The 15,699-nt window shown below is 37.6% G+C and overlaps 2 protein-coding genes across 3 annotated transcripts in view; one reads left to right on the top strand and one right to left on the bottom strand.

The window, feature by feature from the left end:
• The window catches only part of Pgls (6-phosphogluconolactonase), a 31,624-nt gene extending 18,990 nt beyond the window's left edge, over positions 1-12,634 (top strand). For both annotated transcript variants that reach the window (XM_017629030.1, XM_017629031.1), the window contains 2 exons: positions 11,515-12,005; positions 12,084-12,634. In XM_017629030.1, coding sequence (XP_017484519.1) covers positions 11,515-12,005; positions 12,084-12,188 — 596 coding nt within the window. In that variant the 3' untranslated portion in view covers positions 12,189-12,634. The remainder of the gene's footprint in view (positions 1-11,514; positions 12,006-12,083) is intronic.
• Position 12,635: 1 nt separating this feature from the next.
• LOC108373174 (sodium-dependent nutrient amino acid transporter 1-like) lies at positions 12,636-13,724 on the bottom strand. Its single transcript, XM_017629032.1, has 2 exons — positions 13,322-13,724; positions 12,636-13,069 (listed from the first exon to the last, which is right to left on the bottom strand). The coding sequence occupies exons 1-2, from the start codon at positions 13,551-13,553 to the stop codon at positions 12,828-12,830; spliced, it is 474 nt and encodes a 157-aa protein (XP_017484521.1). The 5' UTR covers positions 13,554-13,724; the 3' UTR covers positions 12,636-12,827.
• Positions 13,725-15,699: the final 1,975 nt, after the last annotated feature.

Below are 15,699 nucleotides of genomic sequence, written 5' to 3' on the forward strand. Positions count from 1 at the left end.
AGCTACAAAAGAACACTCGCTTAAATGACGAAATACACGCAAAGCAACAATACAAGCTCCGCTATTTATCCGAGTTCAGCCAGGTCGGTTAAAACTACGCGACCTGAAGAGTCGTGTTGTTAAGTGAAAAAACTGCTCTATTGTGAATTGTTAATGAGGAAGTGGAGAGGGAAATTTTTGTTTTCGTATATACGTGATATATATTTGAAAATAAGTATATACTATATTGCGCAAATAGCTCGCATAATTACTATTTTCTATTGTTTTTTGTGTCTAAATCCCGTTGAACTAATCACATGTTTCTTGCCAGCTACCGGAAGGGTTGCTTAAGTAGCTAAAAGGAAATTTTATCCGAGTTGAACGTTCTTTTCTTGCTCGCTTACAAAAAAATTCAGCTTTTGTGTAGCTAAAAAACCCGCAAACTCGAGAAAAATCGTTTTAATGGTGAACAAATTTAGGTAATTTGGAAACTTATTTGGTAGGCGTTTTGGTACCTAAAAATATTTTCAAGTGGCAACACTGCCAGGTCCACACTAATCCACATTTCAAACTTAAAAAAAAAATCAACAAACCATCTACCTTCGATAAAGGTATACCAAATTTCGCTGAGATGTTTTACTCGAGTAATAGTTTGCACGGACGTAGGACGGACAGAAAGACTTGAATTGCTTTATCTTTTCCTTCTGAGCCTTTTGGTATACACGCATATCTATTTTGATTCCTTTATGGTCTGATTATGCATACTTCGCATAAGTTTCAAACTGTCATATTGTATGTATGCACTTTGTTGGTACTCCGTTACCTAGAAATTAGCCGAACTTGTAAAAACTTAGCGATCTGTTCAGTTTAGATTTTGCCCCGCATTTTCTTAAGTGACATTTCAATTGCAGTGGTACCAGTGGTTGTGCGAAGTTATGCGAAGTATGCATGATCCAGGGATGTCAACTCATTTTATCTTTCTCCTCGTTAGCCACCGCGAAATTTCACGATTTTCGGTAAAATTCCTCGCACGGGTATAATTCCATTAAAAAAAAACTAAATTTTTTTAACTCAATTGCTTGATTTTATTAACGAATGTACATACAATATTTACATGTTAAATTTTTTCACTGCTTCTTCTTATTTGGCACTACAACCGTTTGTCGGTTTGGGGCGAGACCAAAAAGCTTCTCCAATTGCTTCTCTCCTGCGCGAATTTGCGCCAGTTGGTTATCCCGAGCGCAGAAAGGTCCTTCTGCACTTGGTCCTTCCATTGCGTTCGTGGGCGGCCTTGCTTTCGTTGTGCACCCATGGGTGCGGAGTCGAAGGATCTTTTCACCGGAAAGTCGTCGTCCATGCGTACAACATGTCCAAGCCAACGCAATAGCTGTATTTTTATGCGCTTAGCTATGTACATGTCGTTAAAGAGCTCATACAGTTCGTCATTCCATCTTCTCCGATATCCGCCATCCACGAAAACAGGGCCGTCGATTTTGCGTAGAATAGTTCCCTCGAAAGCCCCCAAAGCGCCATATAAAAGGACGGGCACGATGAGAGATTTGTAGAGCGTGAGTTTCGTTCGTTGAGAGAGGGCTCTGCTTTTCTATTGCCTATTTTAAATGGAAATGGTGTATAAGCATATTTTAAATGGAAATGGTGTATCGGTCGGAATCATGGGAATTCTTCACCTTTGAAAGGCCACGTTAACATCTTTGCTTTCACTACGTTGTTCATCAATTTCTTAACTGTGCAGAGTTTTGGCTGATTAATATTCCGCAACATGATAATATTCACATCTATTTTCAAATTCCAGTATGTTGGGTAATCACTGGAAGATCAATCGAGTTCAAAGATTCCGTTCGATAATTAACTACTTCATTTGTTTCCACAACGGTGTTTATCGACGTACATATATGTTATTTCATCATTTCGTTTGCTGGATTGAAAAACATTATTGAGTTGATAGACATCCTTCCGATGACATGACTCCGATAATAATTTGAATATCCGGAAACATTCTTTCGATCAATTCTCCTTTCGATGTTTCTAAGTAAAGTAAAATTATCAGGCAACAAAATTCGTGCTAATTTCTCATTGACTGGCAGCTTTCCGTTCCCTATGCCGCGACAATACCTACGCTGATTAATCGCTCTGTAGTTGGACACGCATATTCGTAGTCAACTGCAATGTATGTATCTATGTTCGTCTTGCCACAATCTTGGATATTTCAGGCAAGCATTTGTCTCGCCCGCTAGTGTCAATCGAGAAATTACAGGCAGTGTTTGCGTAAAATCTCCTGCGAGCAATATCAATGCATTCCCGATTGGTTGAATATTTCTACGCAAATCTCGCACCGATCGATCAAGAAATTCAAGAAATTTTTTAAGTGCCTTCGTGCACTCATCCCAAAAAATGAGTTTACATTTTTGTAATAAGTACTTTTCCCATACCGGATGGCAGCATAAGAGCTAAATGAAAAGTGTTTCCACCTGGTAACATAACAATGTCGTAGATGTTCCAGACGAAGCGAGAGCTACGGCTATGTAATTTTTTCATCGAACCGTTGCCACAATCTTATAAGGAATGTTCTCCTAGTTCTTCCTGGCGCATTCAAGAAGAAGGTCGTTTATCATTTGCATCTTCTTATTTGACGCTGTACCCGCATAAGCGATTTTAGTCGAGTTTGACAAAGCACGCCAGTCGCTTCTCTCTGTGCCAACTTACGCCAATTGGAAATGCCACGTGAAGCCAAGTCTTGGTCCTTCCTTGCAGTGGGCACCTCCTTCTGCCTCTGCTACTACCAGCGGATTGCGAGTCGAATACTTTTAGACCAGGAACGCGATTCCCATTCAAACGACATGGTGAAGCCGCTGTAAAGCTTATAAAGCTCATCGTTCCAATGTCTGCGGTACTCATCGTCCCCAACCCGTAAGGGCCTTTAAATCTTCCGTAAGATCTTTCTCTCGATTGCTCCAAGACCCGACTAATCGGATGTTGTCATTGTCCATTCTGTGACATATACCAGCATGGGCGTGATGAGTGACTTAGAGAGAACTTTACTCCCGAATTGCCTACTCTGTCCAAAGTAGCACTTGTTCGCTACAGTAATTCGGCATTGCATTTCGATGCCGACATTATTATTGGTATTATGCTGATTCCTAACTTAACAAAATTTTCTACTTTCTCGAAATTACAACTGGCAACAGCGACGTGGGTGCCAAGGTGCGAATGCTCTGACTCTTGGTTTGATGACAGGAGATAGTTCGTCTTGTCCTCATTGATCACCAAACCCAATCACTCTGCTTCGTTATCCAACTTGGAAAAGGCAGGACAGACTTCGAGGTTTTTGTTACCGATGATATCGATGTCATTGGCATACGTCAGAAACTACACGCCCTTGGAAAAAATTGTTCGTGAGTAATGCTGTTCTGCAACTCTTATTATCTTAACATTTGCAATATGCGATCATAAATTCCCTTCTGCCCACGCTTTAATTTGTGAATGTCTGATTGGGCATATAAAAGGAGATCAGAATAATAATAATAATCATAATCTTCACAATATTGTCCAACGTTATTCAAATTGCTCTCGCTGGTTTTTGGAAAAAATTTTCTAAAAACCCGAAGCAGCTCATCTGATTAACAGTGTTGCCAGATAAAAATTTCGTTTGGAGCTAAAACGGTCGAAAAAATAGCTAAAAAGAGCTAAATAGTAATAGTAGTAGCTAAAATGAAGAGCTACATATTTTTTTTAAGGTTGAGCATTTATTGACGTAATTACATTTTCGGCAATTCTAATAAAAGCAACGAATTTTATAAGTTTAAGTGCTGAAAAAATCTTTCAAAACCAAAATAAAGTGCATATATTTCGAGTTCGTTGCTATGGCAGTTATAACAGTGAACTAAAAATACTTTACAAACTGCTAAAGTCTGTAATAACAGATATTTGAATTAAGTAATTTTTTCGCAAAATTTTTCTGGAAAGTTTTACTTCCAGCTCTCCTTAAAGGTAAAATTAGTAAGGTAAAACAAAATCCGCGCTACCAGAAAAGCATTTTCTTCTAATTAATTTTTGAATTATTTAACTTAGAACTATGAATATATGAAGCGTAAGATGAATAAAAAACCAAGAGTTATGGTGGATACACTGCATCTCGAAATTTTCCATTTTATCAACGCTTTAATTTGGCTCATATATACCAAATACAACTAAAACTTTCAGGAGCTAAAAAAATGCTAGATAAATTTGAAAAGAGCTAAAACAGAGCTAGGAGCTAAAACCTAATTTTCGGTGCAAAATAGAAAATTAAAGAGCTAAATCTACACTCTAAAAAAAAATTTGTAGATTTCCTAGCTAAAAGGTAGGTTACTGATTTCCTACCTTATTATTCGCGAAATTACATCCTCGATTATTCAACGAATAGTTTGTTTAAATTTCGGACTTTTTAGAGTGTAATATAGCTGCTGTGGTGTGCGTAAATTTACTACGAAAGTATGTAAAACCTACAAAATACACATCTGCAGTTTGATTTCACCGGAGAATTGTGTAAAGCCGCTAACAAAAAGGATTTTTACACATGAAAATGTGTAAACGAGAAAATTCATCGTGTAAATTTACCAAACAATTTTAAAAATAAACAAAAATATACTCGATTTATAGTCGCATTTTTAAACAGATTTTTTAGAGTGTAGCTCCAAAAGCACCAAAATGGCAAAACTGCTAATTAATATGGGTCTTGTTAGGTAGATGTGTATTTCACTAAGATAGATTCTTAGATATTTGGAAGTCGGGAAAACTCACGCTAACGCTGGCACATTCCCTTTATTCGCAATATAGTACGTAGTAGGCTATGGTGACCCCAAGTGAATTTGTTTATGACTAAAGGTTAACTATTTTATAATGCTAGGAAATGGTGACATCAATTTTTTAAACAGCTTTCATGGGATATTTTTATGTTTTCGCTAGGTATGGGTTTTATCATTTTTTTCATTTGTATCAGTAGTTTTTTATTATTATTTTTATTTTTTTATTCAGAAATCGGTATACAACTTTTCGTTGATAATACGATCACTTCGTTTTATAAGATTTTGTTAGTTCTTTCATTCAAGCTGTTCGGCTTTTGGATAAGTGGAAACATAAAAAAACATCTCTAGTAAAGCTTTCCCTAACAATTTTCGTTTGGAGNTCCTACTAGAAGCACCTACCGTAGATATGTTTGCATATTTATACTACGTTTCCACGGCACGTAATCCGCTCTTCCATTCATAGTTTTATCTCTCATTCATTATTGGCACAACAGTGAAGTATGTTCCCCTTGTGAGCAGTATTCTTTGCTCCACAGCTTTGAGCCAATCCCAGTTAGCTTAGGAGAGGCATTTCACCACAATGGTACCATCCCTCTCTTATGAACTAGCATTGGCTACAGTGCCGGACGCAATGACGGCCCGGATCAGCGTTTAATTTCCGCGGTAGTCATCTGCCGAGTCTAACTCGCCCTCCCCATTACGGCAATGAGCAGAGGGCCTCTACGAGCTCACAATAAGTTGCCCGGGACCCAGAACTCCAGACGTAGTTGCTTCGAGGGAATAGCGACGGCAGTTCTGCCTCGACCGACCCTTGCATCACTTCTATCCATGGTTTGAGGAAAGCGTTTCGTGGCGCCAGAGGTCTGTCTGGATGATTGGAATTGGGCAATGCCATACCAGTACCGTGCCACACTATGACTCGAAGAGGCATTGGGACAGCCATTGGTGTCTGTCACCACAGGTTACCTTCTCTTACAACGTTCACAAGAAAATTTGGATGTCGGTACATCCATCAAATTCCACTGGCTTCTGAAGTAACATCCGTAGACCTGGGCCGCTTACTGATTGCAGCGGCAGGAGCAGTTCGGTCAGCCACAGAAGAGCCCTGCTTGCGTTTCGCCCCCAATACTTACTCTTCTGTGCTGTGGAAAGAGGACCAACTCCGTCATTGGAGGGTAGTTGGTCCTCTTCCGACTCTAAAGAAGAGAGGATTGGGGTGTTCTCCCTACTCTGCTCCAGGATGTGCTCCTGGTCTATGAAGTTTGAGAATTTGGCAACGGTTGTGGCCGTAATTGGGAATGAATTCCCACAGATAAATATTACTAAANGTTTATCAATTTAACTGAGTTACAATTTCCAAATAGGTGGCAACCCCCTTTAAAAATATGTCCAGCAGTTATCTTTCTTAAACCTCTTTAATTTGATAACCGTGTTGCAATATTTCATTTATTTTATCGATGTACTTTAGTTAACAGGTCGCAACTCTCTTAAAACATATTTTCGGCAGTAGGCCTTCTTAAAACTCTTTAGTCTGACACCCACATGGCAATATTTCATTTATTTTATCAATTTGACTGAGTTAAAATTTTCAAATAGGTGGCAACCCTCGGTATGTGAGCTCTCTTATAAACAAAAAAAAGTTCAGGTAAAAGTGTCACCGTTTTGGAAATATTTACATTTTTTTGAATTAAAATAAATCGTGCCTTTTCATGTATTTTCCTTAACTGCATCTACAAACCAGGCTATACTTAGTAAATTTTTATGTAAAATACTTCCAGATAGTTGCTTCTCCATACTCAAATGCAATGCAGTTAAAATATATTAAGGAACCATCATAAAATTAGGACTATTTTGGGATTTTTAACTTTTTGATAGTTTCTTCTCCAACTTTGACTATCTCTGGTGGAAAAAAAATGTACTGAGCTATAACTTTACATTACATAAAAAAATTGCTCATTTAATAAAGATTAGAAAGGTGCCACTCCTGTATATATATCCTACTAGAAGCACCTACCGTAGATATGTTTGCATATTTATACTACGTTTCCACGGCACGTAATCCGCTCTTCCATTCATAGTTTTATCTCTCATTCATTATTGGCACAACAGTGAAGTATGTTCCCCTTGTGAGCAGTATTCTTTGCTCCACAGCTTTGAGCCAATCCCAGTTAGCTTAGGAGAGGCATTTCACCACAATGGTACCATCCCTCTCTTATGAACTAGCATTGGCTACAGTGCCGGAGGCAATGACGGCCCGGATCAGCGTTTAATTTCCGCGGTAGTCATCTGCCGAGTCTAACTCGCCCTCCCCATTACGGCAATGAGCAGAGGGCCTCTACGAGCTCACAATAAGTTGCCCGGGACCCAGAACTCCAGACGTAGTTGCTTCGAGGGAATAGCGACGGCAGTTCTGCCTCGACCGACCCTTGCATCACTTCTATCCATGGTTTGAGGAAAGCGTTTCGTGGCGCCAGAGGTCTGCCTGGATGATTGGAATTGGGCAATGCCATACCAGTACCGTGCCACACTATGACTCGAAGAGGCATTGGGACAGCCATTGGTGTCTGTCACCACAGGTTACCTTCTCTTACAACGTTCACAAGAAAATTTGGATGTCGGTACATCCATCAAATTCCACTGGCTTCTGAAGTAACATCCGTAGACCTGGGCCGCTTACTGATTGCAGCGGCAGGAGCAGTTCGGTCAGCCACAGAAGAGCCCTGCTTGCGTTTCGCCCCCAATACTTACTCTTCTGTGCTGTGGAAAGAGGACCAACTCCGTCATTGGNTCCCCCGATACTTACTCTTCTGTGCTGTGGAAAGAGGACCAACTCCGTCATTGGAGGGTAGTTGGTCCTCTTCCGACTCTAAAGAAGAGAGGATTGGGGTGTTCTCCCTACTCTGCTCCAGGATGCGCTCCTGGTCTATGAAGTTTGAGAATTTGGCAACGGTTGTGGCCGTAATTGGGAATGAATTCCCACAGATAAATATTACTAAAGTATTTTAAAGAGTTAACCTAGATACAAGTTGTTAATAAATTTGAAGATATGCTTTTAACAAAACATGTTTAATTTTCTCTGAAGTCTTAATAACATGGACACTAGTCCAAATGACTTCGGTCTTGTTTCGTAGGTGTTATTTAAATTGTTGCATAAAAAATCNATGGTTTGAGGAAAGCGTTTCGTGGCGCCAGAGGTCTGTCTGGATGATTGGAATTGGGCAATGCCATACCAGTACCGTGCCACACTATGACTCGAAGAGGCATTGGGACAGCCATTGGTGTCTGTCACTACAGGTTACCTTCTCTTACAACGTTCACAAGAAAATTTGGATGTCGGTACATCCATCAAATTCCACTGGCTTCTGAAGTAACATCCGTAGACCTGGGCCGCTTACTGATTGCAGCGGCAGGAGCAGTTCGGTCAGCCACAGAAGAGCCCTGCTTGCGTTTCGCCCCCAATACTTACTCTTCTGTGCTGTGGAAAGAGGACCAACTCCGTCATTGGAGGGTAGTTGGTCCTCTTCCGACTCTAAAGAAGAGAGGATTGGGGTGTTCTCCCTACTCTGCTCCAGGATGCGCTCCTGGTCTATGAAGTTTGAGAATTTGGCAACGGTTGTGGCCGTAATTGGGAATGAATTCCCACAGATAAATACCACTAAAGTATTTTAAAGAGTTAACCTAGATACAAGTTGTTAATAAATTTGAAGATATGCTTTTAACAAAACATGTTTAATTTTCTCTGAAGTCTTAATAACATGGACACTAGTCCAAATGACTTCGGTCTTGTTTCGTAGGTGTTATTTAAATTGTTGCATAAAAAATCTGTTTCTAGCATATGTAACTATGTAATTTTTAAAATTTTTTAATACATTTTGCATATTCCATTTGCATAAAAATCCGAGCTCTAGTTATGAGTATTCGAAATATAGCTCAAGAAAATAATTTATTTTTCCGCTGGCATACTTACTTATCGATAGAAGCGGACTGTTCTTTTACACTTGTGTAATGCGTTCATAAATCGGCAAGTGTACATAAATCGGTAAGTGTAAAAAGTTTAAGCTAGTTATCAAGGCGAACGAATTCAAAGTTTAATCAGTTACGCAGGCCCACAAAAAAATTCGATGAAACGTTCAACAACAAAACAGGTGTTTTATTTGTCTTTGGATTCGGTGAACACGAATCTGAAGTCAGTTTTGCTCCATCACGTCAGGATTTGCTTCTAACCTCAAAAANCGCATAAAATAATTTTTTCATTTTTTGTCAGTGCCTTGAGATCTTCACGATTCGTTCAATTTTCAAAAATGAAGTGTCAGATTAAAAAGCCTCACCTGTAGACAATAGAAGGTTTATTTTCTTTTAAAGAGTTGCCACCTGTTCAAAAATTAGATTGTTAAAAAATTTGATTAAAATTTTGTATAAGTCAAATTAATTGTTAGGAGATGGGTATCAATCGAAATGTGTATTAACTACCCGTAGCGAATTGCCACCTGTTTAAAAAATTAAATTCCACTTGAATTAAAGGAATTAGGTAATTTAAATAGATAGGTATCACCATAAGGGAGTCAAACGAAAGAGGTTTAAAAAGGTTTTAGCTTAAAAATATTACGAATGGGGTTGCAACCTGTTTGTAAAGTCGAAATTAGTTAAATTAAAATATTAATTACGTCAAACCATAGGACTACGCCATCGTATTTGTTATTTTATTACAAATACATACCTTGTCAATCAGTGATTTGTTCTGCTTACATTTCTTTTAAATTACTGGACTCTTAAATTAACTCAGGAATGTTTTTACTCTTCACTTATTTCTTTATAAATATGTCAAAATTTTCAATTTTTCTGATACTCATATAGTTACACATTTTCCAGTTACCTTGTTACCTTAATTAAAGTGAATTTGATTTTTTAAGAATGTGGCAACTCTTTTACGTGTCGTTTAGAAGTAAAGTATTTTCAAAACTAGTTCAATTGATACGCATATTGTAATATCTAATTCATTTGGCTTATTGAATAATTTTAATAAAATTTGTAACAGGTGGCAACCCTTTTCAAAAATAAAAATCTTTATTGCACATTCACAGGCCAAGCGCTGTCATTTGACACCTCATTTTTGAAAATAGATCGAACTATATGTACATACCTATGTAAAAGCCACAAAAACCCAAATTTTCAATTTCAAACTGCATTTACACTTAAAGTAGAAAAGCTATCCAAAAACAAATTGCATTTTTGAAATTAGCGTCCTTAATTTTAGTAAGAAGCAAATTTTTATTTAAATCCGTCCATAATTCTATTTTTGCCCACATTTTATATGGAAGGGAAGCACTGTGCGACGGGGTGGTTTATTTTGTGAGATTCAACAATTTTTCAAGGTTTTAAAAATAGGGTTTTTGCAAAAATTTAAATTTAGAATTCCTATCCAGTATCTAATAATATTTGTATGGCAAGCATTTTCTTTAAGGCGACAAACCTCTATAAACGGGCGTGGCAATTGTAGGACTAAAGTTAGCAAAATGCAGATGTTGTTTCGGATTTCGGCAGAACATCCCTCCGTTAACAACATTTGTTCCGCAATATCGATTCTTTGATTGAAACGTTAATCCCGTCATATTAGCTGATTTCATGTATAGAACCCATAAAAATTTTAAGCGAATCGGAGACACGATATCAATTTTTTTATGTAATCCGTCCGACTTAAAAAATAATGGCTTATATATAGTAGAAATAAGTAGATAAATCCGCTAGCGATAAAAAGGACAAGTTGGTATCAAGCAATCTACGTTTTGCTTTCGTACTGAATATTTAATTTTAATCACTTTCATCCTATTTTAAGCTTATTTAAAAAGTATGTAAAATTGGATTGGATGAAGTTAGGAAACTTTCTATTCTTCTTACACGAAATCATTATGATAATAATAGATTGGCGCTTATACATATGTTAATGCTTGACCGAGCTTCTCCTCCGATTTGTGGCGTGCGCCTTGATGTTGTCACACAAAGAGAAGGGACCTACAGTTTTACGCCGACTCCGAACGGCGATTGTATTTTTATGACAAGCTGTTTTTCATGGCAGAAATACACTCGGAGGTTTACCATTGTCTGTTGAAGGACGACCGCTATTTTTTTTCTATATTGTTTTTCGATGTTGCTTTGACCAGGGCTTGAACCCAGGCGTTTCGAAGTGGAAGCGCGCGCTGCTTCCCACTACACCATAGCGGCCGACAAAATCATTATACATATATAAACTTATTTCTTAATTTTTATGATGGAATGTGGAACGATTTTCCGTCATTCCTTGTCAAATTTGGTTTGGAGACAAACCGGTTTCGGTGTCGGTTACTCTGTCGCAAACACCAACAACGAAAATGATAATGTTAACTTTTAGTTCACATTGCAATAAAAACGTGTTTTAGTTATTTAAATATATGTAGTTCTATTATATTATGCTTACGCATGTACATATTGTCACCTGAAATGCAAAAGGACGTAACCATAGTCACAAACAAACATCATCGTTGAAATTCAAAAGGTGATAGCTACTTTTTGATTTATATTATGGATTTCGTCGAATTACAACTCCCCACATCATTTTATGAAAAAAAATTCAAATATTAGTCACGACTTTTTCCATTTAATTTGCGATGTTGTTGCGTCTCTTTGCATTTCAGGTGACGATATGTATTTAATCTTAAGATGAAAAGGAAATAATTACATGTTGTTCATTATAAAGGTGGCTCCGTACTTAACTTCTTATGTAAGGCTGTTCCACACACCAATTCAGACCTGAGCAAATGGAAATTCTTCTTCTGTGATGAACGATACGTTGACGAAACCGATCCGGAATCTACGTACGGTGCTTACAAATCCAAACTGGTGCCGCAAACCAATTTACAATTACAACAATTTGTACCCATTAACATTGGTTTACCACTAGATGAGTGTGCCGCTGAATATGAGCGCAAGCTAAGGAAAGAGTTTGGGCGAAGCACTGATGGCATTCCTGAATTCGATTTATTGCTCCTGGGTATGGGACCTGATGGACACACCTGCTCTCTATTTCCAAATCATGCATTGCTTAAAGAGAAGACACTTCTAATCGCACCTATCGCAGATTCACCTAAGCCGCCGCCGCAGCGGGTTACCATGACCTTTCCACTTATCAACAATGCCAAGTGCTGTATTTTTGCAATGTGTGGCTCAGGGAAAGCAGAAATGGTTAAAGTGAGTATAGATTGCAGATTAAACTACATGTATTAAAATTATTTTGAACGATGTACATACATACTTTTCTTACCGTAGCGAGTTTTCGTGGACAAAGAGGACCTACCAGCTGGCAGAGTTTTGCCAAAGAATGGTGAATTGATTGTTATCCTCGATGCCGAAGCCGGGAAATATGTTCAATAGCTTTAATAGCTAAACTGCAATCTGTATACAATACATACACTTTGCCAAGAAAGTGTTTTCACTTAGTAAAATATTCAGATTAGAAAGCCGTTCAAAGCTATGTATATTATTAACTTATGTATTTACCATGTTGTTATAACAGTAATCACTGAATTTCCACCGAAGCAAGTACATAAGTTAATGATATGAAAATCGTTGGTGTTCGTTAAATAAATAGGAAAAATCAGAATATCTTGCTATGGGAAAACACCCTTTTGATAAACTACATAAATATGTATATGTGCATAGTATATATAGGAGTACATACTCTTGAATGAATGAACCTATTTCCCATTACACGAATACGAAGAAGTTTATTAAATAGGTTGTGCCTTGCATTTAATAAATATTGTAAATAAATATTGTAGTATATCCTCAATAAAATACTCGTACAATAGTAAACGTAACTACTTGTGCAACATGTTTATTTAAAGCTTATACTGGCGATTTTCCATAGATTCAAGTACATGCATATGCACATAGTTTAGTATTATATTTATACAATAAGTGTACTCGTTTCTGCTTAATCTATAATACAAATGTATATCAATTTTGGCAAGCATTAAACAGTATTTTCTGCCTAATGAATCACATATCTGTTCAACTGAGAAAATTCTTCTTGACCCTGGCCCAGCAACCCGTGCCCATCGAATTACTCTCATTCGCGAGATTCTTATTGTATTGTTCACGAAGCAGGGGATCCGACGGGCCCCAATTACGTACAGGTCGGAAGGCACCACGAACTTTCTCATTTACACTTTCGCCAGGTTGGCGCACGATCGCCACTATGGCCCATAATGGAACTTGTATTACACCCAGGGCAGTAATTGTCCAGCCAAGCGCTAAGGAAATAAATTTATGAAATATTTTGTTTTAGATTAAAGTGCACTTTAAAGCCTGATTAGGGCAACTTAACTTAACTTAACGGAACGTAAAACTTAGAGAATCAAAATGAAGCAGATTTCGACGTGGCCTTAAGTTATGTTAAGTTTCGGCTGTTCAATTTTAAGCAACATCCATTTAACAGAATTTTTAAGTGAGAGCCGTAAGTTATGTTAAGTTGCCATAATCAGACCATAAGTAAATTCGCTTACCATAAGCCCAATTCGGATATTCAACATTGTTGTAGGTGAGTGATTGGTATGTAGCGAAGAAGTAAATCAGAATCAACGTCATTATTCCGGGTGTGATGAACGCCCAACAAAAACGCCAGTATCGACTCACTTTGTGGCCAATCATAAATTCTATATCCTTACAAAGTCGATCCACTCCATAAATCCAACCCAGAACATAGAGCTCCAATATGCCCAGTATTAATGCAATCATTGAAGCGCCGTAAAAATCGACTAAAGTCAAAATAAATTGACCTCCCTGGAAAGGAATATGTATGTACTTATGTATGTATGTATGTACACTGCTGCTCAGCCGAATAAGTTCAACACTAGTGATAAATCCCGAAAATCAAGTGCGCCTTATGCCGGTTCCTCATTTGATTAAGAATGAATAAATATTCTGATATTACAATAAGGAATAGCGCTACTTAAGTTTTTTTTTTTTTTGTAATAAGTGCCCTCATTCGAGTCTCTGAATTTTTTATATGTATATGTAAATGAGTCCAACTTCGATAAGTGCAAGAAACTTTATGAACTATTTATTCCAAAAAATAAGTTTGCATTGGACGTCAAAATGTGGAGAAGACGAGCGAATGGTAAAATTTTCAAAAACTTGTTTGCTGCACTTGACGAAAGCGTAATTTCGATATTCAATTGCAATATACAAGTATTTGTAAGATATTTCATATTTATCTGATTTTATCTTTTAATGGTCAATTAAAATGCTTTCGAATACGTGACCGATATTGAGTATTTTGGCTGTTTTACCAGTTTCGACAGCAAAGCAAGAAAGTCCATTTTCAACACTCAAACGGATCACATCATACTTGGCTAGAACGTTTGAATGGACTTGCATCGTTGCGACTTCATTTGATATACAACTTTCTGTAAATTAAACAATGAAAGAGTTTCTAAAATGAAACCTGGAAGATTGTAGAGAAATAGCTTATGAAAATATTTGTTTCTAAATCCTGTATGTGCTTGTGGTTTGATTAGGTATATTTGTATATACAATGCGTACGTTGGGTATTTTGAAAAGTAATATCACAAAAAAATAATACCGCCGTCTCTAGCGGGGAGGGAGTCGGAAACCCCTCGCCCCCGTAAATCCGCCACTCTTATATGGCATGATTCGCTGCAACTTCTGGGTCTGGTGCATCTACTAGAATATCCGGAAGATGTTTTAGTAAATTCGCCGTTAAAGCCCGTTCAATTCATAACATAACCCAAAAGAATAACATTAGGCTATTATTAGTTGTTTTTAGCGTTTTAAATTGAGAACGTAAAATTATACAATGTATTCGGCTTTCAAATACATTATTTTTTTACCGATGCGCGGAGAAAAGTAGCGAGCACATCCATATTAACTTGGATGTAAAACAAAACGAGCAAGCATAATGGCGGTAAAATATGAAAAGTAAGTACCAGGCATGTTGCGAATATTTGCACCCGCATTCGTTATGCGAATGATTCTCATCATTTTACACATTCGCATTCGACATTCGCATTCGCATCAAATGATATGAATGTTTTGCGAATGCGAATGTGTACATGGGCAGAGATTTCACTATAATATTGTTGAAATCGCTCAAAGTCTGTTTAACCAGGGTGCGAACAATAGCCGGCGTTTAGCTTCAGGCACTAAACGGTTAAATAGTATATCAAGCAACATTGATGGGCCTTCAACAAGTACTGCTAAAAGTCGAGGCCTCGGGTGTATAATCCGGAGACATTAAAAAATGTGAAATTAAAGCTCAATTGAAGGCCTGTCTTAAAGAAAACTGAGCTCATCTCTGTGAAAATCTTATCGAATGGTGGAAAACTAAACTAAAATACGATAAATTGACAGATCTGGCCCGCATATATTTGAGCCGTCCACCCGCCAGCGTTCCAAGTGAGCAATTGTTCAGTGCAGCCGGCCTTATATACGAGCCTATAAGAAATCACCTCATGGGCGAAAAGGCAGAAAATTACTTTTTTTAATATTATATGAACTTTGACTACTAGATTAAAACACTGTACATGCAGGTTAAGCATGCGTTCAATGTTCTTGTACATAATTTACAAAATTTTTAATTAATAAAAACGATGACTTAAGTTGATTATAGCTTTTTTAATGTTATTCCTAATATTCGCATTCGCATTCGCACTCGCGAATGTGAAAAATATGACATTCGAAACATCCCTGGTAAGTACATGTCGATGGCTGAGTGGAAGATCGATCTATATCGGTAGCCAGTTCAAAAACGCCCTATCACAGAAAATTTTTCAAGAACGCCCTACTTCAGAATTTGACTGAAAACGCCCTATCCCAGAATTTCGTTGAGAACGCCCTATCTCAGCTTATTCAATATGCAAAG

The sequence above is a fragment of the Rhagoletis zephyria genome, unplaced genomic scaffold (genome assembly GCF_001687245.7).
Source record: "Rhagoletis zephyria isolate East Lansing unplaced genomic scaffold, Rhagoletis_zephyria_1.1 Rzeph_scaffold_06442, whole genome shotgun sequence".
Classification (NCBI taxonomy): Eukaryota; Metazoa; Arthropoda; class Insecta; order Diptera; family Tephritidae; genus Rhagoletis; species Rhagoletis zephyria.

Bases quoted from the DNA above. Each gene is read 5' to 3' on its own strand.
- LOC108373174 (XM_017629032.1), bottom strand. From the start codon at position 13,553: ATGATTGCATTAATACTGGGCATATTGGAGCTCTATGTTCTGGGTTGG. The intron at 13,070-13,321 runs GTAAGCGAATTT...TTATTTCCTTAG, and splicing joins ATATCCGAATTGGGCTTATG to CGCTTGGCTGGACAATTACT.